Source organism: Chanodichthys erythropterus, chromosome 22, assembly GCF_024489055.1.
Source record: "Chanodichthys erythropterus isolate Z2021 chromosome 22, ASM2448905v1, whole genome shotgun sequence".
Taxonomy (NCBI): Eukaryota; Metazoa; Chordata; class Actinopteri; order Cypriniformes; family Xenocyprididae; genus Chanodichthys; species Chanodichthys erythropterus.
Window position 1 is genome coordinate 21,783,371 of NC_090242.1, and position 24,289 is coordinate 21,807,659.

The 24,289-nt window shown below is 37.7% G+C and overlaps 2 protein-coding genes across 4 annotated transcripts; one reads left to right on the forward strand and one right to left on the reverse strand.

Moving 5' to 3' along the window:
* Positions 1-5,255: 5,255 nt before the first annotated feature.
* On the reverse strand, positions 5,256-6,182 carry LOC137013292 (odorant receptor 131-2-like). Its single transcript, XM_067376976.1, has one exon. It carries the CDS (start codon positions 6,180-6,182, stop codon positions 5,256-5,258), a length of 927 nt encoding a protein of 308 aa, XP_067233077.1.
* Positions 6,183-13,416: 7,234 nt separating this feature from the next.
* On the forward strand, positions 13,417-24,183 carry tgfb1b (transforming growth factor, beta 1b). 3 transcript variants are annotated; one of them, XM_067375807.1, is made up of 8 exons: positions 17,986-18,282; positions 18,364-18,856; positions 19,656-19,922; positions 22,000-22,071; positions 22,148-22,292; positions 22,386-22,536; positions 22,622-22,732; positions 22,809-24,183. In XM_067375807.1, the coding sequence occupies exons 2-8, from the start codon at positions 18,514-18,516 to the stop codon at positions 22,854-22,856; spliced, it is 1,137 nt and encodes a 378-aa protein (XP_067231908.1). In that variant the 5' UTR covers positions 17,986-18,282; positions 18,364-18,513; the 3' UTR covers positions 22,857-24,183. The 3 variants fall into 3 exon arrangements, 1 of the variants encoding a protein (XP_067231908.1); XR_010893577.1 differs by lacking the exons at positions 19,656-19,922; positions 22,000-22,071; positions 22,148-22,292; ... (1 more) ...; positions 22,622-22,732; positions 22,809-24,183 and adding exons at positions 13,417-13,548; positions 14,027-14,121; positions 14,332-14,457 and having other exon boundaries at positions 14,543-18,282; positions 18,364-18,514; XR_010893578.1 differs by lacking the exons at positions 17,986-18,282; positions 19,656-19,922; positions 22,000-22,071; ... (2 more) ...; positions 22,622-22,732; positions 22,809-24,183 and adding exons at positions 13,417-13,548; positions 14,027-14,121; positions 14,332-14,457; positions 14,543-14,913 and having other exon boundaries at positions 18,305-18,514.
* Positions 24,184-24,289: the final 106 nt, after the last annotated feature.

A 24,289-nucleotide genomic window follows, 5' to 3' on the forward strand; every position in this document is an offset into this window, starting at 1 on the left:
TACTCTATTGTAGGGGAGTATTTGATTTCATACACAGTGACAGTGTACATCACAATAGGGAAGAAAAGACTTATCACAACTTCTGTTTCATTCCAAATTTAACCTCTCCTGTGAGCTAGAAATGGTGAAGTTGTGCACGAAAATTCTGTTTCACTTGGAAATATGATAAATACTTAGTCAGTTACAATTTCCACTTCACACTGACCTTACTGAGTTTCTATGGAGAAGATAAACACTTTCTTTCTGCCAGGTTTCTGATACAAAAAAAAAAAAGAAAGAAAGAAAAAGAAAAATGCAGATCATAAAAAAAGTGTAAGAAACTGTTCCCTTTCGATACTTTCACTCATACTGCGTATGGGGAAAAGCTCCTTTTTCCTCCTCGCTGAAGCCTTTTTTCAATAGCGCAGTGTAACTGCACGTCTATTGGTTCAAAGAAGAAAACTTTTTGAACCAATGACGGCGCGGCGTAGCTGCGCGAGCCTATGGCGAAAAAGCGCATGAACGAGCCCGGCAAAATGGGCGGGGCTTATGGCTATATAAGCGGGTGTTTCGCCGTAGGATTTCAGTTCTCTCTCTTTCAGTGATGACTGCACTTCTCTTCTGCATATGCTACAGCGCCGGTGACCTCGCAGACTGCCGCCCTCGAGCACCGCTCTCAAGCCGAATCTCCTGTCGCCATCCGGCGCTTCTAAAAGCAGCTTATTTCCGCGGTTTTACACGCCACTGCTAAAAGAGCTTTCCTGCGGTCTATAGTGCTCTAAATGAGCCCACACAAATGTTTTCAAGGCAGAATTGTGATTAAAACAAATTCCGCACCACAGTTGTATGCTTCCGTCTTCTTCCTCCCGTGAGCCGGCTAGGAAGAGACAGCGGGGTAGAGGGGTTCAGCCCGCGGACTTGGGAGAGCTCATGTCGGCCTAGCGCCCTCGTGCCTCGCCCTCTCCAATGAGAGAGCCGTCCCCCGTCCTCTTCTCACTCCCAGAGCTGCGTCCCTCGGCAGAAGCGAGCAACCTCGTCTCTTTTGGCGGTTCAGAGGACGAGCCGCTTGATGACTCTATGTCTCTTGCGGCATCTGAGATGGAGGAATAGGCCGGTGACTCAGAGGATCCTGCCCACCTGCCATTGCTGGAGCCCATCGATGCAAGGCCAGGGATGGATGCCAAATTATTCCGTGTCCTTTCCAAAGCTGTCGAGGAGCTCGACCTGGAATGGGCCCCGCCAGAACACGCAGACACGCAGCAGGCTGGACGAATGGCACACTTCCTCACCTGCGGCTCTCACCTCAGTTGATGGCTCCCGTGAAAAGGGCTATGAGCACATGCCGCCGCTGGACGAAGCCGTGGCCGCTCACCTCTGTCCTTCCGCGGCTGTGGACTGGAAAAACAAGAGGGCCCTTCCTTCCAAGCCCTGTAGGACTACCTCCGCCATCGCCTGCCGAGCGTACTCTTTAGCTGGGCAAGCTGCATCGGCGCTCCACACCATGGCTACCTCCAGGTGTTCCAGGCCAAACTCCTCCACTCTCTGGACAAGTCTAGTCAGGGTCAATCAGGCCTGTATCTCAGCCCTGATACCTTGGATGAACCCCAGCTGGTTCAGTCGTGGAGTTCCCCTGCAGGCGGTGACCAGAAGAATGGTGCTCTCAACAGATGCCTCCAACCTGGGTTGGGGAGCTGTATGCAAGGGCAGACCAGCCTTTGACTCGTGGTCTCACGAGCAAAGCCATCTCCCTATCAACTGCCTCGAGATGCTGGCAGTGGAAGGAGCCCTCTCATTCCAGATGTTCCTGGAAGTATGCCATGTCTTAGTCCAGTCAGACAGCATGACAGTGGTGTCTTAAATAAATCATCAAGGAGGCCTGTCATCCAGCCGCTTATGCACCCTGGCAAAGCGCCTCATCGAATTGGCAGCACCCAGGCTGTGATCGCTCAGAGCGACGCACATACCTGGAAAGTCGAACCTGTGAGCAGATATGCTATCTTGGAGCAATGTCCCCTCGGACGAGTGGAGGGTCCATCCCCAGACGGTTCACAGAAATGGTCGGTCTTCCTTGACTGGTGCAAAGCACGTGATGTTGACCACGTGGAGAGTGTCTTTCCTCCAAGAGCAGCTGGACAGGAGCCTCACGCCCTCCACCCTCAAGGTGTACGTAGCAGCCATCGGAGCGTTCCACGCTTCCATCGCTGGCCAGTCGATGGGAAGAAACCGCCTCATTGTGCGTTTCTTGAGAGGTGCTAGGCGGTTAAATCCCCCTTGCCCACTCACTGTTCCCACTTGGGACCTCTCTACAGTCCTCACAGGGTCCCTCAAGGGTCCTCCCTTCGAATTGCTGCGGTCAGCTGACCTCCGGCCTTTGACGCTTAAAACCACTTTGCTACTGGCACTAGCATCGGTAAAGCACGTTGGCGACCTGCAGGCCCTCTCTGTGCGCCCTGCGTGCCTCAAATTCGGGCCCAACGACTCCAAAGTTGTTTTGACACCATGGCATGGCTACGTCCCTAAAGTGCTCTAAACCCCGTTCAGAGCACAGGTCATTTCCATCTCAGCACTACCTCCTTTTTCGGACGAGCGAGAGGTGGAATTACTCTGCCCCGTCAGGGCATTGAGGACCTACATTGAGTGGTCTGAGCCGTTCCGGCAGTGCAACCAGCTCTTCGTTTGCTTTGGTGGCCGCACCAAAGGGTCTCCTGTCTCAAAGCAACGTCTCTCGCGATGGATTGTTGACGGTATCGCTCTGTGTTACTTGACTGCCCCATAAGAGTAAGAGCTCACTCCACTAGAGGTATGGCCTCTTCGTGGGCCTGGTCTAGCGGTGTTTCTCTCAAAGACATCTGTGAGGCAGCTGGCTTGACATCCGTCATCACGCCACTGTCAGGGAGTATCTCCCTTTACCAGTGTAACATAAAGGGTTCGACGGCCTCTGTCCCCCTCACGTATCCTCTGGGCCCTTAGGTGCTCAAGATATGCTTAATTTGTTCCCTGCTGTGGCACGGCGCGATTATATTCGTTCCCCTTTACGCAGTATGAGTGAAAGTATCGAAAGGGAACATACTCCGTTACGAATGAAACCTTGGTTCCCTAAGATACGGGAACGAGTACTGCGTTTGATGCCATGCCACGAGGCTGCGGCTCAGTGTTGTTGTTTCAGTCAAATGACCTGAAATCATATGGCGAAACGCCCGCTTATATAGCCATAAGCCTCGCCCGTTTTGGCGGGCTTGTTTGCGCGCTTTTTCGCCATAGGCTCGCGCAGCTACGCCGCACCGTCATTGGTTCAAAAAGTTTTCTTCTTTGAACCAATAGACGTGCAGTTACACTGTGCTATTGAAAAAAGGCTTCAGTGAGGAGGAAAAAGGAGCTTTTCCCCATAGGCAGTACTCGTTCCCATATCTCAGGGAACCGAGGTTACGTTTGTAACCGAGAACGTTTTGTCCAAGTTATTCTTTACATACAATAAATCATGTGTCACAACCAGTAAGACTAGACAAAGACAACACCAAACAAAGACAGAACCAAACTGAGGATATAAATACACAAGATAATGAGAACTGAACAAGAAACAGGTGGTGAATATAATCAGTAACCAAGGGAACAAATGAGAAAATAATTATAAAAAAAACCAAAAAAAAAACCATGATAACCAAGGAAACAGGAACAAAACAGGAAATGGAAACTGGGAAAAACCTAATGAAATAAATAAACTTCAAACTACGAGTCTCTAAATATAAATAACCAAAACTGTGACAACTCTCACACGATTACGTTCACAAACACCAGGCATGTGAAAACGCAAGATAACATGACACCGTTTATTGGGTTTCATCTGCGTGCTCTGAGGTGCAAGTAATTTATTATATACAAAAATTATTACATGCAGTGGCTTCTACTGCAGCAACTTTCATTTTTCTTAGTGATATTTAGCACCATTTTATCAGGAAATTACCATTTAGTTCTCTTCGAATCACTGGACGGAAACAGTGCTTTATTAGCAAATGTTTTATGTGATATTCCAAATTTGCGCATAAGTTAAATTCGCAATTTTGGATGGAAATGACGCTCAGGATCTGCACCAAATCCTCCAACATCATCCTATAAGTCATCTCTCCTTACTATCTTCACATGATAAGTGAAACTTGATGTACTGTAATGCAGCCAACCACTGCAGCAAGCCTAACCATGTCCCCGAAATCGCTTCTGGAACAAGAAGAAAAAAAAATAGGACATGATTTTGGCAATCTGGAATTGATTGGATTGTTATTGTTTGATAACTGCTGTAAGTGTTTCATGTGAGTGACAGGTTGCTGGGAGGGAGAGATTATTGCCTCCTTCATTTCAATGCACATGTCATCAGAGAAGAGATGTTGTGAGGGGGGGAGACGTTAATGTTTTTGAATTCAGATTACAAAGGCACATGAATTTAAAACAGAAATAACTAAGATATAATCATTTATAATAATTGCTGCTACATGATGTCAGAGGATTGTCATTTGTGATTTCATGGTGACTTTAAGGAGCACCGTCGGCACTGAAGTTGACTTGACCAGTGCAATCTTTTGAACCAGCTGTGGCTGCTTTTGTGCTTTACTGGTTCAAGAAAAAAAAGTCAAGTAGGGACTCAAAGGTTGATGACCACTGAGTTTTGCGCAGAAAGTGCTTTGACATGGCTTGAATGTAAAAAAGAAGTTGTTTGCTCTCCAGATCATGCACACATACACAAGCACCAGTTTACATTTCTTTTTTATGATCAAATGATATATAATATGTTGTATATGTTATATAAAATTGCTGCACAAAGTGCACATTTGTTTAACTTTACAGGATTCCAGCAGTAGCTAGTTTGTAAAGCTAATGTAAAATGATTGACAGTGTAATGGAAACATTTGTCAGTATATATGGATAAAAAATTCAAAATCTATCAGTGAAAAGTGATTCACTCATCTGCAGCAATCTGAATTGCATATAAAATTCATTCCTATATATGTAATTATGTTAGCAACAAAGAAATGTTTTATTAGTCAGTAGAAATTGACACCATTTTATTTTTCTCATTGTTTTACTTTCAAAACATTTTGATGTCACTTGTTCCATAACTCAGTAGTAACTGTAACTGAATGTTATATGGCTGGAAAGAGTGCAAAACATGGACAAATAAAACATTATCTATTAATGCCTTTTAGATAATATTTCAACAGGTTTTTACCATGACTTTTATTGTATCTAGTATTTTTCAGCCACCTCCTGATCAATGTATCTTTGTATTACCTGTTTTTTCTTTTGAGACCAAATGTAAAGTAGTATTTAAATAAAGTGCTAAAGGCTTGGTCTCTCATGCCATATATAAGAGGACTTAGACATCTTGGAAAAATCATAAACACTACAAAGCAAAAATACATCACATTCAATGAAGTCATATAGTCAGTATAAACATAAATGACTTCTTGGATAACTCCAACTAAAATGGATGCAGCACAGAGACCCAGCTGTATTAGATGCAACAGAACAGTCTTGTTGGCTTTTTTGGCTGACATTTTATCAGAGGAGGCTGACTTAGCCACAGTTGCTATAGAAGCATAAGAAAAGATAATAACAATACACACAGATACAAAAAATACACAAGTAAAACCTATATCAAGTTGCTTATAGACCTGTAGCCTGAAGAGAGTAGTTCTTGAGCAGAACAAATGCATTGCTGTGTTTGTATCACTGGAATAAAAGATAATAATCTCAAACAGGGATTGAATCCAGCTTAACATCCAAACAACACCAATGGCCATGCTAGTTTTTCTGTAACTGGTGATTTCTGCATGTCTGAGAGGGATGCAGATGGCCACATACCTCTCCAGTGACATCAAAGCCAGATTTAATGTAGAGACCTGATAGATAGCTGTTGCAGCAACAAGAAGGATAAGGCAAAAAATTTTCATAACAAAAACCCTACAAACAGCCAACACAAACAACACTACACTCATAACAAGATTGAGCGTATCGACCCAAAGCATGTGACCAAACAAAATGTAGCGAGATGCCTCCTGAAAAACAGTCTTTTTCCTCAAAGTGAAGATCATGACTCCATTGACATACAGGAAAATAACACATGAGGACACAGACAAAAATGTTTTCAAATCTCGATCCACCTGTGATATAGTCTGAGTGATGTTAGATTTAGAATCATTAAAATTAGACATATTCAATAAAAAAACACTGAATATAATACTGCAATCTATAAAGTCTTTGTAACTGCAAATCTCCAGGCTTGTGTCACCTCTGTTGTTGAAGGTACAGAGAATGATCAGAGAGCATCACACTTTAAATATCTGTAAAGCATCTGTCATGAACTACGCATGGAATCCCAGTGGCTGGTTTGTGTGTGTCAAAATGACTGTGGAAAAAAAATAATAATACATTAACCCTTGGTGTGTATTTCACCAACTAACAGCATCAAGTATCCTATAGCAAATCCCATTGGTTTATGTTTCCTTGTGCATTTGTGTGGAAATATGTCTTGAATTCATGAAGTTATAAGACAGTCTGTGCATTTACCTCAGACTCTGTACTACCAGTTAGGCAAAACATTTCTCTGATCTCACAGTTGGGAAAAGCTAATTGTGTGAACAGATGGTCAGTTAATGAAATTAATATATTTAATATCTCCTTCAATTTGTGTATTAATAGAGTTTAAAGAGTTTTTAATGGAGTGTTAGCCAACTATGGTCGCAAGTTGTTATCAGCATAGTGTAATGAGTCGTGTTTCCTGAAACTATAGATCCAACAAACATTCGCAACAGCATCGCAAAGTTGTGTGGTTGGAATGACAGGCATTAATTCTGTCATGATCCCGGCCTGTGTTCCACTGGTCTTGTGTGGACTTATGTTATTTCCTGTTCTGTGCCATGTTTTGTAGTCCTTTGTAGTTTTTTGTGTGGATTAGTTCAGTGATTATTCCCAGGTATGTCTTGTTTGCTTTTGTGTATTTAAACCTTCTTGTGTTCTTTGCCGAGTTTAGTTCCTACATTGATGTTATGTTTGGTGCACACATTCCGTTCCTGGTTCTCTGGTCTTTGTGTTTGATTTAATTTTTGTCAATAAAACTAGAAGTGAAGTAAAGTGATGTGACCATAAAAATGAAAAAAAGGTGGACGACGCACCTTCACTCTTTTCCATTGTAGTAAATGAAACCACCAGTGTGCCAATATAGCTGACATCTTAAGTCTCGAGTCTGCACATAGTGAACTTGGATCCTGAGTCTGCGCAGTAGTGAGCACGAAGTGGAGCCGCAATATCCCGCCCACACTTCCGCGAAATCGATTAATACTGCAGAACAACTTATGTCTGTGTGAAATAAACAGTTCTGGAAATGTAGAAATTAAGGTTAAAGCTCCAATCTCCTCCTGAAGATCCAGAAAAAAGTCTGTTGGCACATACTCGGAATTTGTCCTCTGCATTTAACCCATCCAAGTTAGTGCACACACATTAGGAGTAGTGAGTAGTAAACACACACATTTCAAACCATTGGCACTCCCAATGCTGTGGGCAGCCATTTTGCTGTGGCGCCCGGGGAATTCTTAATTAAAAGAATTTATTAATTGCCACCTGCGTTCATTAACCATTGTGGTTGAACAACAAATGTGGTTTCAGGAAACAGTCGTGACTAGTTGATTTTTTCAACAATGCATTGTACTATGGTAGTTAAGCAGCGAGTCACGTCGTTGTATGGGAAACACTCCCCTGAGCAGATATAGCCTAATTTTTGTGTTCCCATTTGCTCAAATAGCAAAAGAATGGCATGCTATTATAAAAAAAATGTTTTGTAAAGGTAATTGCGGCTTTTTATCCCACAATTCTGACTTCTTTCTCACAATTACGAGCTTATATAGGCTAGCTCACAATTCGCAATTATAAGAAAATTACAGAAAAGTGAGCTGACTTTTTTGTCCTCAGAAATGGGCTGTACAAACTTGCAATTGTGAGAAAAAAAGTCAGATTTGTGAGATAAAAATTCACAATTATCTTTTACATTTTTTTATTCTGTGGTGGAAACAAGCTTCCTTACTAAACTCTGTCAACACAACTCGCTCCGTATCTTAATCCAGAGAAAGCATAAAGAAAGCAATGCAGTGTATGTAAACGCATACAACACCTACAACCTTCCAGTATGTCCATAGAAATGTGTTTTGCATTTGATGTAAGTAGATTAAAACAATGGGCAGTAACATACCTACTGTTTCTGACTTGTTCAATTGTATAATGGCAGTAAAAATAACCACACTTCTTAGTGAATAATCAGAATAATGAAAATTGCATGTAAACAGGAGTTTGTTACATGTTACTGCAATTAAGTCCTTACTCTGATTATTGGAAATAATCACATTATCGGTGCACATGTAAATGTAGTCATTGTTCTCACACAGCAAAAAAGTACATTGCAGAGCAAAGAGGACACTGACAATGCGGCAAAAGACAAGACAGAGCATGTTACTTTTGGCATGAAACAAAGTCTCAGCTTTCAAATGTTGACAAACATTGAATACCATATATATATAGAAATAAATACACGCTACAACGATCTGTTACAACAACACATATATATATATATATATATATATATATATATATATATATATATATATATATATATATATATATATTCCCTCTTGTCTAGTGAAAATAACCCCAGAGGACCAAAGTACCCAACTGTTAATATTACGTAAAATTGTTACAGTACAAGTCGTGTTGCTTGGCTGAATATTTTGTAATTTTTTTTTAAATATATATTTATAGCTACAGCGTATATACAGGTAAAAAAATATAGTTTTTTTGGTACTTCTTTACTTTCATGAAGGGCCTAAAACTAACTTTTTGCCACACCTGCCAATGGCAGGTAACTTAAGAAAATGTACTGGACAAAACTATTTTTTTTACCAGCCATGAAACAAAAACAGGCAATTATGGCACCAATATTTTAGATAGACTATAAGTGAAAATTCACATTCCTCTATTCCAATTTAGATACCACAGCTAAAACTACTAGCTTAATTAATATAATTTTAATAGTCAATACATTTTTAAAGACAAGTAAACAGTCAGTAATAAAATAAGATCAAATAATCAAATTACAAACAATAGCACAAATAAATACAGTGCAACAAAGATAGAAATTAAAAAAACAGTGCTTTTCATTCATGTCTAACAGTATAGTTTCGGATGTTTCCCACATAGCTTGTTAGTGCAAATTCCATTTCACGTATTCTAGTGCTTGAATATTTGCAGTGGAAAGGCTTAAATTTTCGTGATGATGCAGCACTGACTGTCAGCTGTACAGAACATTGTTCACGTTCATGCTCTCACAACATTGCATTGTTAGAATTCATAAAAATATTACTGGCTATCTTGTGACTGACACAGTTTCTTGTGCTCACCAAAATACATTTTTACTCGCTTTTGTCGCTTGGCAAGAGTAAATTTTAGGCCCTACTTTCATTTGAAAAAAAATTCTAATTAATATCCTACTATTAAAGTTAGTAGTAGTAGTAGTAGTAGTCGTAGTAGTAGTAGTAGAAGCAAAGTGTGAATTTCCATCTGCTGTGTAAAAGAGAAAAAAAAATGTCAAAAAAAAAACAGTCTATTATTTTTATTATATTATGTGCATTAAAATAGGATATGCACTTGTTTATCTGAACTCTCATAACCACATCATTTCAATCTTGAGGGTTACATCAGAATCTACATCAGAACACAGTCCCTTGTGTTTCCATTATTAATCACATTAAATATTTAGTATTTGTCTCTGTGTTTGTACAAAGTGGTCTCTGAGGGTATGAAATATGGTGTTGATGTCTACCTGAGGTGGTTGCTTTGGGCCACAGGGAGAAGAAAACCTTATGTTTGGCACATGCTGTCCTCTAGATGTGTGCCCTTGTTATTGAGTGTGCCGTGTAAACATTAAAGTATGAAATAAACATGAAATCTTCAGGGGACATTCTAAAAAGTTGACGTGCAGTGACAGAAACATGAAACATACCGTGAGGAGCTAATTACAAATTTTCCAAAAACATAATTATAATCTATCAGTTAAAAGACTTAAATCATCCCAATCTTCTTCACTATAAAGAAACGGTAACACTTTACAATAAGGTTAATTAGTCAAACATTAGTTAATGCATTAACTAACATGAACTAACATGAGCAATACATTTGTTACTGTATTTGCGAATTTTCGTTAATGTTAGTTAATGAAAATACAGTTGTTCATTGTTTGTTCATGTTAGTTCACAGTGCTTTAACTAATGTTAACAAGATTTTAATACTGTATTAGTAAATGTTGAAATGAACAGTAACAAAGATTAATAAATGCTGTAGAAGTGTAGTTCATTAATAGTTCATGTTAACTAATGTAGTTAACTAATGTTAACTAATGAACCTTATTGTAAAGTGTTACCAAAAAAACTAACAATGATACTAACAAATGATAAACTAATGAACTAACAAAAATAAACAATGAACATGGGAATGTTGATGAATGGGTTACTGCTTGAGCATACAGAAGGAAACATGTTTATTTTAATTTAGACAAATACACAGTTATGATGTTGCAAATCATGCTCATGAAAACAAGAATAAAACTTCAGTGGAACTGTCATATAGGCCATATATTATTACATTTTATGTATCCTATTACACACAACTGAATAATATTTTCACACAGTTCATAAAATGGTTTATGTTTTCAGAAATTGTTACAATGGTTACCTTTTTTTTTTTTTTTTTTTTTTTGATTATCATAACATTCGAAATGTACAAGCACTTTAAAAGGCAGCAAAAGCAACCGATGAATGCATGGTTAAAAATACTGTTTTAATGTGACTACCATATAGCAACAAAATAACAAACAAAACAAACAGATAAATAGGCTACATAAATAAATACAGTACCGGACAAAAGTTTGGACACATTAGTATTTGTAATGTTTTTGAGTTAAGTCACTTATGCTCATCAAGCCTGCATTTATTTGATCAAAAATACAGAAAAAAACATTTGTGAAAGATTGTGAAATATTATTGCAATTTAAAATAATGGTTTTCTATTTTTATATACTTCGAAATCTAATTTATTTCTGTGATGCAAAGCTGAATTTTCAGCATCATAACTCTTCAGTGTCACATAATCCTTCAGAAATCATGCTGATTTCAGGTTTTAAAGTTTCAAGTTTATTTATTTCAGGAATACATGGCCTCAGCCCATAGTTCCACACAATCACAATAGCATTGCAGATGCTCTTTTCTTCATTCATGGCATATATATACAGTGCCAATCTCCATCAATACTCGGAATCACGATATACACGTGACACATCAATACAAACGTCACCAACAAGAGCGAGATCACCCAAATATTTCTTACGCAGATCCACATACTATGAACAATCATACAAAAATGCTTCTTATCTTCTATCACAGAGGTTTTCAAACTTAACTAACAATAGTTACAGATATTCTCTCTGTCACTGGTGTACCTGAGCATCTGAACAGGAACAACGATTGTACCAGCAGTATGTTATAGATGCAATGTAGCTTTCTTGTACCATCCAGCACTTGCATTGAGAATATATATTCAACTTATTATTTTAGAACTGATGTGCACCATGCATTATGTGCTTTTTCTCTCAATTGCTGATTCAGAATAGATGTGAACGTTCTTAAATCACCTACAGTTTGAGCCTCCCAGACACTTGAAAAAACAAAAAAATACAACAGAACTCTAATACATGAAACCCATGTTTTTCTACCTACATCATCTAACTGAAAAGGCATGTTTTCAATACACTCCACAGGCTCAAAGCCACTATCTTGGATCCATAATGGTCCATAATGGTGCAACCATGTGGTTTTATGCTTATGAACAAACCAGAAAGCCTTGCTTTCTTACCTTGGCTTGCTAAATGTTGTCAGGCTTTCCACCATGGCAGTTTTGGTGTAAACCACGTACCCAGATATAACAATTAACCACATCAATCTTCTCACCCTCAAAATACCATTTTTTATTCTTATTTAAAGGGTTAGTTCACCCAAAAATGAAAATTCTGTCATTTATTACTCACCCTTGTGTCGTTCTACACCTGTAAGACCTTCGTTAATCTTCAGAACACAAATTAAGATATAGTGAGGTCTCCATAGCCAGCAATGACATTTCCTCTCTCAAGATCCATAAAGGTAACATATTTAAATCAGTTCATGTGAGTACAGTGGTTCAATATTAATAAAGTGTCAAGAATATTTTTGGAGCGCCAAAAAAAAGACTTTTATAGTGATGGCCGATTTCAAAACACTGCTTCATGAAGCTTCGGAGCGTTATGAATCTTTTGTGTCGAATCCGCGGTTCGGAGCACCAAAGTCACGTGATTTCAGCAATTTGGCGGTTTGACACGCGTTCCAAATCATATTCGACACAAAAGATTCATAACACTCTGAAGCTTAGAAGCAGTGTTTTGAAATCGGCCATCACTATATTAGTCGTTATTTTGTTTTTTTGGCGGACCAAAAATATTCTCGTCACTTTATAATATTAATATTGAACCACTGTACTCACATGAACTGATTTAAATATGTTTTTAGTACATTAATGGATCTTGAGAGATGAAGTGTCATTGCTCCCTCACAGAGCCATCGGATTTCAACAAAAATATCTTAATTTGTGTTCCGAAGATCAACGAAGGTCTTACGGGTGTGGAATGGCATGAGGGTGAGTTATAAATTACATAAATTTCATTTTTGGGTGAACTAACCCTTTAAAGAGCCCCCTCTTCTGAAAAGAATCATAACTTTTGTTTTATTCAAATTCACTCTCATACCATAAATTTCCAGCTGTTCAATTCCTTCCGTAACCCTCCAATTGTATCTGATATATTAGCCATATCATTAGCGGATAACAAGGTCTGCATTTCTGTGAAACTTTCACAGATGTGATAATATGCTGATTTGATAGTTAATAGTTATTATCAATGTTGGAAACAGTTGTACTGCTTAATATTTTTTGGAACCTGTGATACTTTTTTCAAGATTCATTGATGAATAAAAAGTAAAAATAAATAAATAAATAAATAACAGCATTTATTCAAAATAGAAACAATACAAGTCTTTACTAACTTAATAAATTTAACACATCCTTGCTAAATAAAAGTATTAATTTATTTCAAACAACAAAGAAAAAAATTACTGACCCCAAATTTTGAACGGTAGTGTATTTTGTTTAAAAAGATTTCTACTTTAAATAAATGCTGTTATTTTATTTTTGAAATATTTTTGACCTATACAGTCCTCCCTCCTCTTTGCTTGCAATGTAAAACAAGCTCTTGCCACCAGATGGCAGTAACTAAGCTTGTTAAACCAAAACAAAGAAAACCTGAGGAAGTGGGTTGCTAAGGAAATCAGCCTTGACGACATGAAGGCGCTGTAAACAGTGAACAAACGCTTATTACTGGATTAACATTATTGCTCGCTTTACAATTTTTCCAGCATTGCTGATCAATGAATGATTGTGGTGATTGTGTAAATCGTGGTACGCGTGCTAATTTGTAACCATTCTGCTTTGTTTACGGCGTTGTGAAACCGTTAGATAGTCAGGTCGCTAATTAGCTAGCCTTCTGCTAGTAGTTTTAATGTACTCCGTTTACAAGATGAAGTTAGGTACTGTATCTGTATCAAGACTTAGCTAAAAACGAAAACGGTTATATGTTTTAGTGCACCTAAACAACCCGTAACGAGTCTGAAAGTGTATTTAAAGCGACATTGTTATAGATGTTTATGAAGCGAAGTTTACGAAGTTTATTAATGCAAACAACAACGATACAGTATGAAATGAGCACAACAGAAATAGTGAATATTTGTTGGAGCAAAAAAGAACAATTAAACAGCAAATACTTGAATCTAAAAACAAATATATTAGTGGAATATGCATATACAGTGCATGAAATTGGTTATATGACCATTTGAACAGATGCATGTGATAACCAACATACTACATAATGTTATTCTAGGACTCTCATGGCAGAATTGCATATAATTGGGCAGATCATTGGGGCCACCGGTTTTCCACAGAACAGCCTCTTCTGCAAATGGGGTGTACACACAGGTGTCTTTTTTTTGTTTTATTTTAAACTATTTCATACTGTGTTAAAAAAATAAAATTTACACTAACTACGAAAAAAAAAAAAAAAGATTTTAGAGACACTTTATTGTTTTTTCTTTACATTTTAACAGTGTAAAGATTGTTTTAATTCTTGATGTGCCAAAGTTTGCATAAATATTAACTACAAAAACTTTTTCACTTTATGCCATTCAGGAGGAGCATGGAGACTTCTTTCTGGTTTGAAGGAAGGTCAAACTCAAGTGGACATGCCTCAAACAGGGGACATGGCATACTGGAGCCATCCCATTGATTTGCACTACACTACTAAGGGCCTACAAGGTATTTGTATTATGTTTTAGTGTTGTAAAGAGTTTCTAACCACTTAAACATGGTTTAATATATAGGATGTGTTTTCAACTTCTAGGGTGGCCAAAGCTTCACCTACAAGTGTGGCATCAGGACTCTTTTGGGCGATGCCAGCTGTATGGTTATGGTTATATCCACATACCATCGAGCCCAGGACAGCATCGTCTGCAGTGTGCAACATGGCGACCATTGGGATCCTGGCAGGATCAACTTGCCGAGATGTTTGTCGGAGGAGGCCCACAGCTGCGCTCGCCAGATCTCATTTACAGTGGCGCAGACCGATACAGACTCCACACGGTTGGCATGGGCACAGTTGAACTAGAGCTGTGCGTCATTCTACGCCACTTTGACAGATATGGTGTGGAGAGCTGAGAATGGACTGCAGATTGTCACACATTTCAGATCAGACATTTGAGGAGTGAAACGAAGGTAAAATATTTTGTTATATTTGATAGGAGGTTCTCATATAAGGTGTGTGTGAATGTAAAGGTGTATAGTAAAGTATGTTATTGAGTGAAATAGCGAGTGACCGATTTATGTGTACGTTTAATGTGTTTTTGTGCTTTGTATCTCAAACAATACTTTAATTTTTCTACATTTTTTGTACACTTTTTATAGAATTGTATTTTGTTTTTATGTAATTAAATTTGGCAGTTTTCAGAGGTGAATCATTTCTGAATCAAACATTGTTAAATCATTCATCGTTAATGTTTGATGGGAAGGACCTTTTCAAAGAAAAGCCTGATGTTCAGTTCAGTTGTATGAGTACATAATTCTATTTTGTTTGTTTTTTAATCTTTAGGTAACAAGCTTTTTGTAGCAGGCTCTGAGTTTTGTAGATAGTGAGAAACAACTCTGTCACATTTTGCTCATTTCCTGTGTGGAGTTTCTAACTGTTTTAGTGAGACTAAAAAAGACAAAAGAGCAAGTAAGATCAAGCTCATTTTATACTGTATGTTTCATGTAATACTGAGGAAGTTTACAACTCAATATTTCAAAGGCTCAACTTTGTCTGTTCTCTGAATGGGCGATGAAAAAATTGACACCAACCTATTTCAGAAATGGAAACACTGGTCGTTGGAAATATTTTAATGCACTGTTTCACGTCCTGCCTGAGCTGAAGTTCATCAGTTCCTCTCTAAAATCAGTTTCTTTTTTTAGACATAAAGAGAGTTGGGGGAGGGTTGCTTTTTACATTGACAAGTGTGCAGTTGTCATCATTTGGTGGATCTGCTAATTCTCTGTTAATATCTGTCTGATTTCTTCTACGAGTTCTCAAGTTTGAAAGTAGGATACCCTCTGTGGAAGTTGCATCTGCATTCTGTAAACACAATCTGTGGAAGATATTTCAACAGATAAACCGCTTTGCTAGCAGAGTTGTGTTGTGCGCTTTAACTGTTCCCTTAACATACCCAGCTGACCTATTTAAAAGTGCACTCATTCTTTTCTTCTCTCTTAAAAAAAAGTTTTACATACAAATAAATGAATAATACTTTTGAAAAGTGTATTTCAAAACAAGTATACTCACACATGAGATATCGGTAGCCTAAAGGCCATGATAACTGACATCAAAGTTCAGCAAAACACTGGAATTTACACGTCAAAGAAAGTGAAGCCCCAACGCACGCCCACCTTTTACGTAAACATAAAGCGTAAAGTTTTCTGGAAATTTGCACTTGATGAGCACCTTTGTTTGGCCAAATTGTGTTCAAAATGACCTCATACCCAGTTGGGGCTAGAAGGGATGCAGCTACGGCCAGATTAGGCTTGTTTGCAGTGTTGTCAAATGCTTTCAGTTGAAAGTAGCTAAAACTCGTCGCTAGATGACGTCATACTGGGGAGTCCACTGATCTATATTAATATAAATATAGATCAGTGGGCGAGTCACAAATCTAAAAAAGGTTTGTCCAAGAAATTGCTAGATTTGTCGCTAGGCTTTTGAAAAAAGTTTCAAAAGGGGCAGGGAAGTCGCTAAATCTAGTGACAAAATAGCTAAATTGGCAGCACTGCTGGTTCAAGACGCATCGGCGCTGCACAGACTGATCGGCGTATGACATCAAAGTATCGTGAGAATGATTGGAGAGCATACGACTTCTTATGCTTTTGAATCGCTCTAGCGGTACTTTGCGCTGATGTATCTCGAACAAGCCTATAGTCATATCAGGGCTTACTGGGCATGTGCACATCAATATTGTGTAATTTTTTGTCACGCTGAACAGCACTTAATTACTGTATTTGCATTATTGTAAGGGTAGGTTTAAGGTTGGGGTGGGTGTAGACGTTAATAAAACAATCTGATAAGTAGCAAATTTAATTTATTGTTATTTTATGGCAAGATTTTGCATCACTTCTGGCCACAACCCTCATATACCCATTTGATCTTTGATTTCGCAAATTATTTCAGGACCTTTATATGTTTTCGGGACCTTTATATGGAGAGGGTCGCCTCACGTGGCGACAAAAAAGCAAATCACTGTCAGCAATTATTTATGTGAGCAAAAGTGTTTACCGTAATACTAACCTGTGTAACCAGGATAAAGTGAGTACATTTTTAACTGGTCAGGTGATCTCAAAATGGCGGCTGTGATGCTACCCTCATAGTACTAGGTGTCAGTAGTCCAACCCGACTAATATATACAAATGTGAATAAATTACTAATCATTCTAATTCTATGAGAATAGGAAAGTCCACACCACAACTATAATGATAATAACACAGAGGAACAATATCGCTGAAATGGAATCACATTTCCAGAATGATTTTTTTTTTTTTTTCCAGCTGTTGCATGTTCCAGCAAAAACAGTGAGCACCAATCAGAATCCACAAGATTTTTAGGAACTTGAGCATTTAACATGGCAGACGACCGATAACTGTGATGACAGTATGCGCTATATATAAAGAAAGTTCTTGTGAGTTGGTATGGACACAAATATACTTATCTTTATGGTTATCACTCTTGGTGTGAATAGGCCTTGAAGTACATAAAGTATTAATCATTCTAATTCTATGAGAATAGGGAAGTCCTCACCACAGCTATAACGATAATGTCACAGAATAATGATTTCATTGGAATCACGTTTAGAATTTTGTTTTTCAGCTGATGAACAATGAAAACATTGACAGCCAATCAGAATCCACCCAACTTTAAAGAGCTTGAGCATTTAAAGTTGCAGACACCATAACTGCACTGCACTAAATAAATATAAAGTTATCATGCATTGGTGTGGATGCTTATATATTTATAGGTATCTTTATAGCTATCGTTCCTGGAGTGAACAGGCCTAGAAAGGCTTTAATGTAGGTTAAGAAGGTTGTTAAGGATTCTTTCATGAATTCTTGTTTAATTAGGAAAAGAATTCATAACATCTTGTTTCATTCTAAATGTTTAATTATTTGTTGAGTGGATAGCAAAAACCAGCTGACTCCAGGCATATGAGCCATCATGAGTTGAACTAAAACCTTTGCCTCACATATTGTCCACAGTGCGGGTTAAATCTTCAGGGGGAAACTACTCTGCTGCAAAGGAAGTGTTGTGTCATTTGGTTAAACTGTGCTGCTTCCTTTTCCTCTTTTGTCATTCCTTAAGTTGAGAGCAAACTGTTCAGAACAAGAAGATGGCACGCGAGAATAACTAATATTACTTTGAACCTCAAATACGTGTATTTGTTTTTTACTATTGAGCTGGACGCAAGAAATCGTTAAGGTTATCGAGTGGAAACTATGTATTGTAAATGAAGCATGGTGGCTTGTGAGGACATCTATTGTGTACGTTCGATGGACCTCTGACTTCATTGATTGGTAAGTTTTGTTTTTTTTCCAGATCCATTGAGGCTGTTGTACCAGCATCTATATATCTGTGATGTTTGCTTTCTAATTCAGGCCGTTGGGTTTGAAGTGAAGAAGACAACACCAGCTTATGCTGTAGCAATGCTAAAGTGACGCATTGTATCTAGAAGTGCTTGAGTCCCTTTAACCATCTTGTAACCTGCCACACTCAAAGACTGAAGATAAATTCCAGCAACGCTGACCATGAGGGCAGAGAGTCTATTTCTGGTATCGCAATGCCTGTTGGGATTTGTGCTCTATAGCAAAGCATTGTCAACATGCAATCCTTTAGACCTGGAACTGATAAAGAGAAAACGCATTGAAGCCATTCGAGGACAGATCCTCAGCAAGCTACGACTACCTAAGGAACCAGAAGTAGATGATGAAAAGGAGTTAGAAAACATCCCAGCAGAACTGATCTCATTGTACAACAGCACTGTAGAACTAAACCAGGAGCAATTGGCGGATCCCGTACACCAGCATGCAGAAGATCCTACCGAGGAGGATTACTATGCTAAAGAGGTTCACAAGTTCACAATAAGACCAAGTGAGTGGGTCTGTCTTTTCTCTATTGTCTTGCCTGTTGATTACTGTAATATTACAGTGCCTTTCTTAGTGTTAGAGCCTAAGATGCCATGTGCCTGCAATTTCCTCAGAGAACTGAGGGTGTGTGCAAATTATCTGACCACAAACAGGAAGGAAGGCTGCTAAGAGAATGTTAATGAAGTGACTCAGATCCTGGAATTAGTGTTTCTTGGTAAACTACAGTATAACTCAGCTCCAAACATCCCTTGATTTATTATTGTCTCTTAAATCCATATATGGACTAATATATGACAACGCTGCAGGGATGTTTTGGTGGTGGTTGCAAAGACAATGATAACAGTCACCCCATATATATATATATATATATATATATATATATATATATATATATATATATATATATATATATATATATATATATATAGGTGATACTTTTTATATTAGTTTATGTATCACTCAACTCCAAAAACCCTTGACCTGTTGTTGTCTCTTAAAAATGTATATATGAGTTTGTTCAAATGATTCTAATTAACTTGAGTCATCATTGAAGTATTACCTTTAGACTGTATTTTGTAAACTGATTACTTTTATAAAGCACCAACATATTGTTTGTACAGGATGACTGTATTATTGGTACATACGGAGCCCTGTTGTTATTCTCATCCAAAACACACCCTTTGTTCTATACTTATTCATTCTTTTGTTGCTCCATTCATACAATGTATTAAAAAATATAAAAACACATACATGCTTATTTCCAGACCTGTTTCCAAACAGTTGTCTCTCTATCTTATCACCAGTGCAAGAAAACCCAGACATGCTCTTATGGTTCAACATCACAGATATAAAGGACAAACTGGGTTCAAACCCCATGCTCTCCCAGGCGGAGCTCCGAATGCGCATCAAGGAGACCAAAATAATTAAATCAGAGCAGAGACTGGAGCTGTACCAGGACACTGGGGACAAGGCGCGCTACCTGAATTCACGCTTCATTACCAATCAAATGCTTGGCAAGTGGATTTCATTTGATGTGACGTCAACCCTAAAAGACTGGCTGCAGAAGACGGGTGAGAATGAGTGCTGCTTGCCACATTTAGAGCTAGGTTAATTTTATGATGTTAGATAATAGTTTCTCACAAACACACAGGATTTATAACTCTAAAATACAGCAAAGTGTACTGTTGTACACTATGCTGTATTTTAGCTGTATAAATTAGAGGTATAAATCCTATGTGTATAAGACCCTCTTGAATGTATCTATTAAAATACCCAATGTCAAAATTGGCAGTCACAAACTAAAAACATTAAAAAATGTTGTAAAAAAACAAAAACAAATTTTAATTAAAGCTGCAGTCCGCAACTTTTTTGTGTTAAAAATTTACAAAAATTATATAATGAGAATATACAACATGAATCCATTTTCCAAACCGTGTTTTTGTCTTACCCTGTATCGTTATGGTACACTTATAATAAGTGTTTATATTCAGACTATTTCAGACCAGACTGGTGGGACTCGCCGCAGAGTATCACAGTAACTGTGTGACTCGCCATAGACATACACGGAGAAAAGTAGCTCCGGCTAGAATGTTCCTCCACAAGATGCGTGCAGTTCTGTTTATTAACCGTTAGAGGGCCAAAAATCGCGGACAGCAGCTTTAACTAAATTTAATATCTAATTAGAAGTTAGCTGTCCCAAATGTTCTAACCCCCCCACACACACACACACAAAACAAAACAAAACAAAACTATCTTTAACTATCCCCAAGTTTTTACACAAATTGTAAAGATTATTAAAAACTACAAAGTATTGGTATCGATAACTAAAACTAAAAATTTTATTAAAAATTGTTTCCAGTAATTGAAATAAAGCTGATATATAAAAATAGAAATATTAGATGATGGCCCATGGCAACTAACTGAAATACAAATAAATGAAAGCTATAGAAATCCTGTCACATTGTAAACGTGTCACCCTTTCAGGTGTAGTTCTGCATCTTAGTTTTCAGTTGTTTCTCTTAGTTTTCTTGGTTACCAGTCGTTTAAGTTGTCTTAAGTTTTTCACATTTCTTTGATTAATTTGGTCTGTGTACTTAAGCCCTGTATTTTGTTAAGTTGTCATCTGTGTTTTTGATGGTTGTTCTGTTCCTATTCTTAAGTCATTCATTAAAAACCTGAGTATTTTGTTTTCTTGAATTCAGTTATTAGGGCCTAAGGGTGAAGGGCCCTTTTGTTTTCCTTTCAGGCACTTTTGGGGCTCTTAACATGCTCAAAAACCGGGGCTCTGTGGTGCATCCTTTTCTATAGTTGTGTTTGAGTGGCTCTGTTGCGCACCTCTTTTCACCTAAACCAACTTTGTACACTTATGGATCTCATAGTGCCAAAAAAACTTTCATGCTCATAGCCATATGCCAGCTCAACAGGAAGTCAGCTATTTTGGGTTATTTGAAAAACGCACGCTCTGGAATTTGATATCCTCCTCCTAGGGGACCCTTCGCGGTCTTGCCTACCCCAGAATTCATTGCGCTCTGGTGATGACAGGATTTTTTTTTGAGAGAGAAATTGCCGGATTACACTTTTAAATGTAAGTCTTGGGTTCTAATTACTCTAATAATCAAATGTAAAAAAACAAACATACAAACAAAAAATAAACGGTTCAAATGTTGACTTAACTTACCAAGATGCGATTTTAAATAGTTTAAACTTTTTATTATTTACATAAATGGGCAGTGGTGAACATATTTAGACAGCTTTGAGACCTGTTTTGTTTCTAGGCAGTTGAATATAACTTAAAAAAGTCTAAACGTTACTGCCACTCGTCAATGGCAGCTGGCAGGTGCAAAACTGGCCTTAAACAAAAAATATGTGCAAGTCTTTATCACAATCCCATTTTATCACAATGAGCATTTTACATGTACTCACTTTAAATGCAAATTGCCCTCAGTGCACAGTTGTCCTAAAGCCACCAGGGTGGCGGTGGTGCCGGGGATTGGGCCCGTCATTGCTGCCCGCAGCTATATTTAAATGTGAACTGCTGTGCCTCAAACCATCTCTTTATTTCATCTGCTGCAACCCTCATATCGTGACAATTACATTAATGAAATGTATGGATAATAAATTAAACTTTCTCTACCATTTAATTCATAGAGGTGGAGCAAGGATTTCAGTTGAAAGTGCCCTGTGGATGTAAGAAAGATGATTTCGAATTCAGAATAGCAGGTTTGTGAATTCAAATTAAAATCCTGTATGTCTTGTGGTCTATAGAACAAGATAAAATGACTACTTGTGTATGCAGGTTCAGTTGTACCGATGAGAGGCGATAAAGCCAGCTTAGAAGGACAAGAGCCAAAGCCCCACCTTTTGGTAATGTCGCTTCCTGCTGACGGCCACAGCCCATCAAAATCTCGCAAAAAACGACAAACTGAAGGAGTTTGTAACGAGTGAGCCTTTTATGATTCAGCTGACATTCCTTATATGATGTTTATGTTCTATATCAAAAGCCTTACAGTTTGTCAACTTCATGATTAATGCAGAAAGTCTGAGGGCTGTTGTGTGAGGAGCCTGTACATTGATTTCCGCAAAGACCTGGGCTGGAAGTGGATACATGAACCTTCTGGTTACAATGCCAACTATTGCACTGGCTCTTGCTCTTACGTCTGGTCTTCAGAAAATAAGTACTCACAGGTATTAACCAAGACTAACAGATGTTTCATAAATGGACCGTTTTAAAATGATGTTTCTGATATTGTCCAATTTTGTTTGCCTACAGGTTCTTGCACTGTATAGGCATCATAATCCTGGTGCATCCGCTCAACCCTGCTGCGTACCTCAGGATCTAGAGCCACTGACCATCATTTACTATGTGGGGCGAAGACATAAGGTCAGAATTGATTTGATCACTTTCATCAGCGCTCAACAGAAATTGAATCTAAATAATGCTCAATGTAACTTCTCAGGTAGAACAGCTGTCAAATATGATTGTGAAGACCTGCAAGTGCTGCTGAAAGTGGCGTTTCCGTTTGGTCCTGATTAGCACAATCAAGAGAGGAACATCTTGAGGCCCAGTATTTTCTGAGGGGAACTATTTAATTCCTTTTTTTGTCAACTTGTCCTTTTTGTTTTACTTGACTCCACTGTATCACATTTAGATTGTAGTATTGCTTGTTTTGTACTTTTTGTACTCTAAATTTATGTTGTGAATAATACTCTACATATGCTGTGCATGTTTTCATAGAAGTGGACATATTCATTGTTTGATATAAAGGTGCCCAAAGTGTTTAATATTATTAATATTATTTAGCAGAAATAAATCATATTGTGACTGAACATTTTCACCACAATTCAGGTGTATTTTTTTTTTTTATTATTCAGAAAATCTGAATAAAAAAATGAAAAATGAAAACTGTTGGACATGTGTTTACAGAACAGACTAAATAGGAAAAAAGTGAAGAGTGTCGATGTTTGTACTTCCAGGTCAACAATAAGCATTGCTTTAACTTAATTTATGCTTAAATATGCTGTTGGCAGCAAAAAACTAAAACAAAACAAACAACAACAACAACAACAAACTTGGTTTTTATATATGTACTTGTGAATTATTTTTTAAATTATTTTAAAACTTTTTTAATTTTTGTTTTGTATTTAATCCTTCTTAAAACCCAGAATCCACTGCTTTTTGCACAATATATCCAAAATGCAGCTATAAATTAGTTCAGGTTTTTTAAAGTCAGAGCTGTTGGTGTCATTTTATTTCTGTATAATTGCAATCAATGTTTTAAATGTGTTGAGCTGTTTTCCCAGTGTCCACATTTGTTACAGGTGTTCAGGAAAGGCAATTTCCTGCCAGCTATTTTGTTGTGGCTTCAGAGCTGGCAATGCTTTTGTTGTTTGATTTTATAAAGGAAGTGAATTAAAAGTGGAATGTTTGTATGCTGAATGTATGCTGGTATGTTTGTACACTGCATTTTATTTAACGATCTTACTTGAGAATATAATAGAATAACAGTCAGTTAGTCACAATAAATTATCTTGATGTACCTGTTTGTTAGCTGAGAAAATGATATACAGCAGTAGCCAATAGGGATATGCGAAGGGAATTTTTATTTTTAATGACCCTACAAGTTTGATTAAACCATCAATATATGGGAAAAATGTTAGTTCTCTATAATGTTTCATTGCATCATCACAAATAAAGCAATTGACTTCAAGCACAGCTAAGCAATATGATTACAAAATATCATGTACTGTAATATATTTATTTTAATACTGCACAATTAAGCAATAGAATTAAAATCATGTTTGAATAAAGGGTGAAGATGTCAATTTTCCTAGGCTGGACATCACTTTTGGCCACTACTCTGTATATACATACATAATGATTGTAATCATTTATCCATGATCTCTCCATGGAGCTCATTGGAGTTCATAGTTCATATAT

Coding starts and splice junctions, on each gene's coding strand:
- tgfb1b (XM_067375807.1), top strand. CDS start 18,514: ATGAGGGCAGAGAGTCTATTTCTGGTATCGCAATGCCTGTTGGGATTT. Junction 19,923..21,999: donor AGACTGGCTGCAGAAGACGG/GTGAGAATGAGT, acceptor TTTAATTCATAG/AGGTGGAGCAAGGATTTCAG. Junction 22,733..22,808: donor ATGTGGGGCGAAGACATAAG/GTCAGAATTGAT, acceptor GTAACTTCTCAG/GTAGAACAGCTGTCAAATAT.
- LOC137013292 (XM_067376976.1), bottom strand. CDS start 6,182: ATGTCTAATTTTAATGATTCTAAATCTAACATCACTCAGACTATATCA.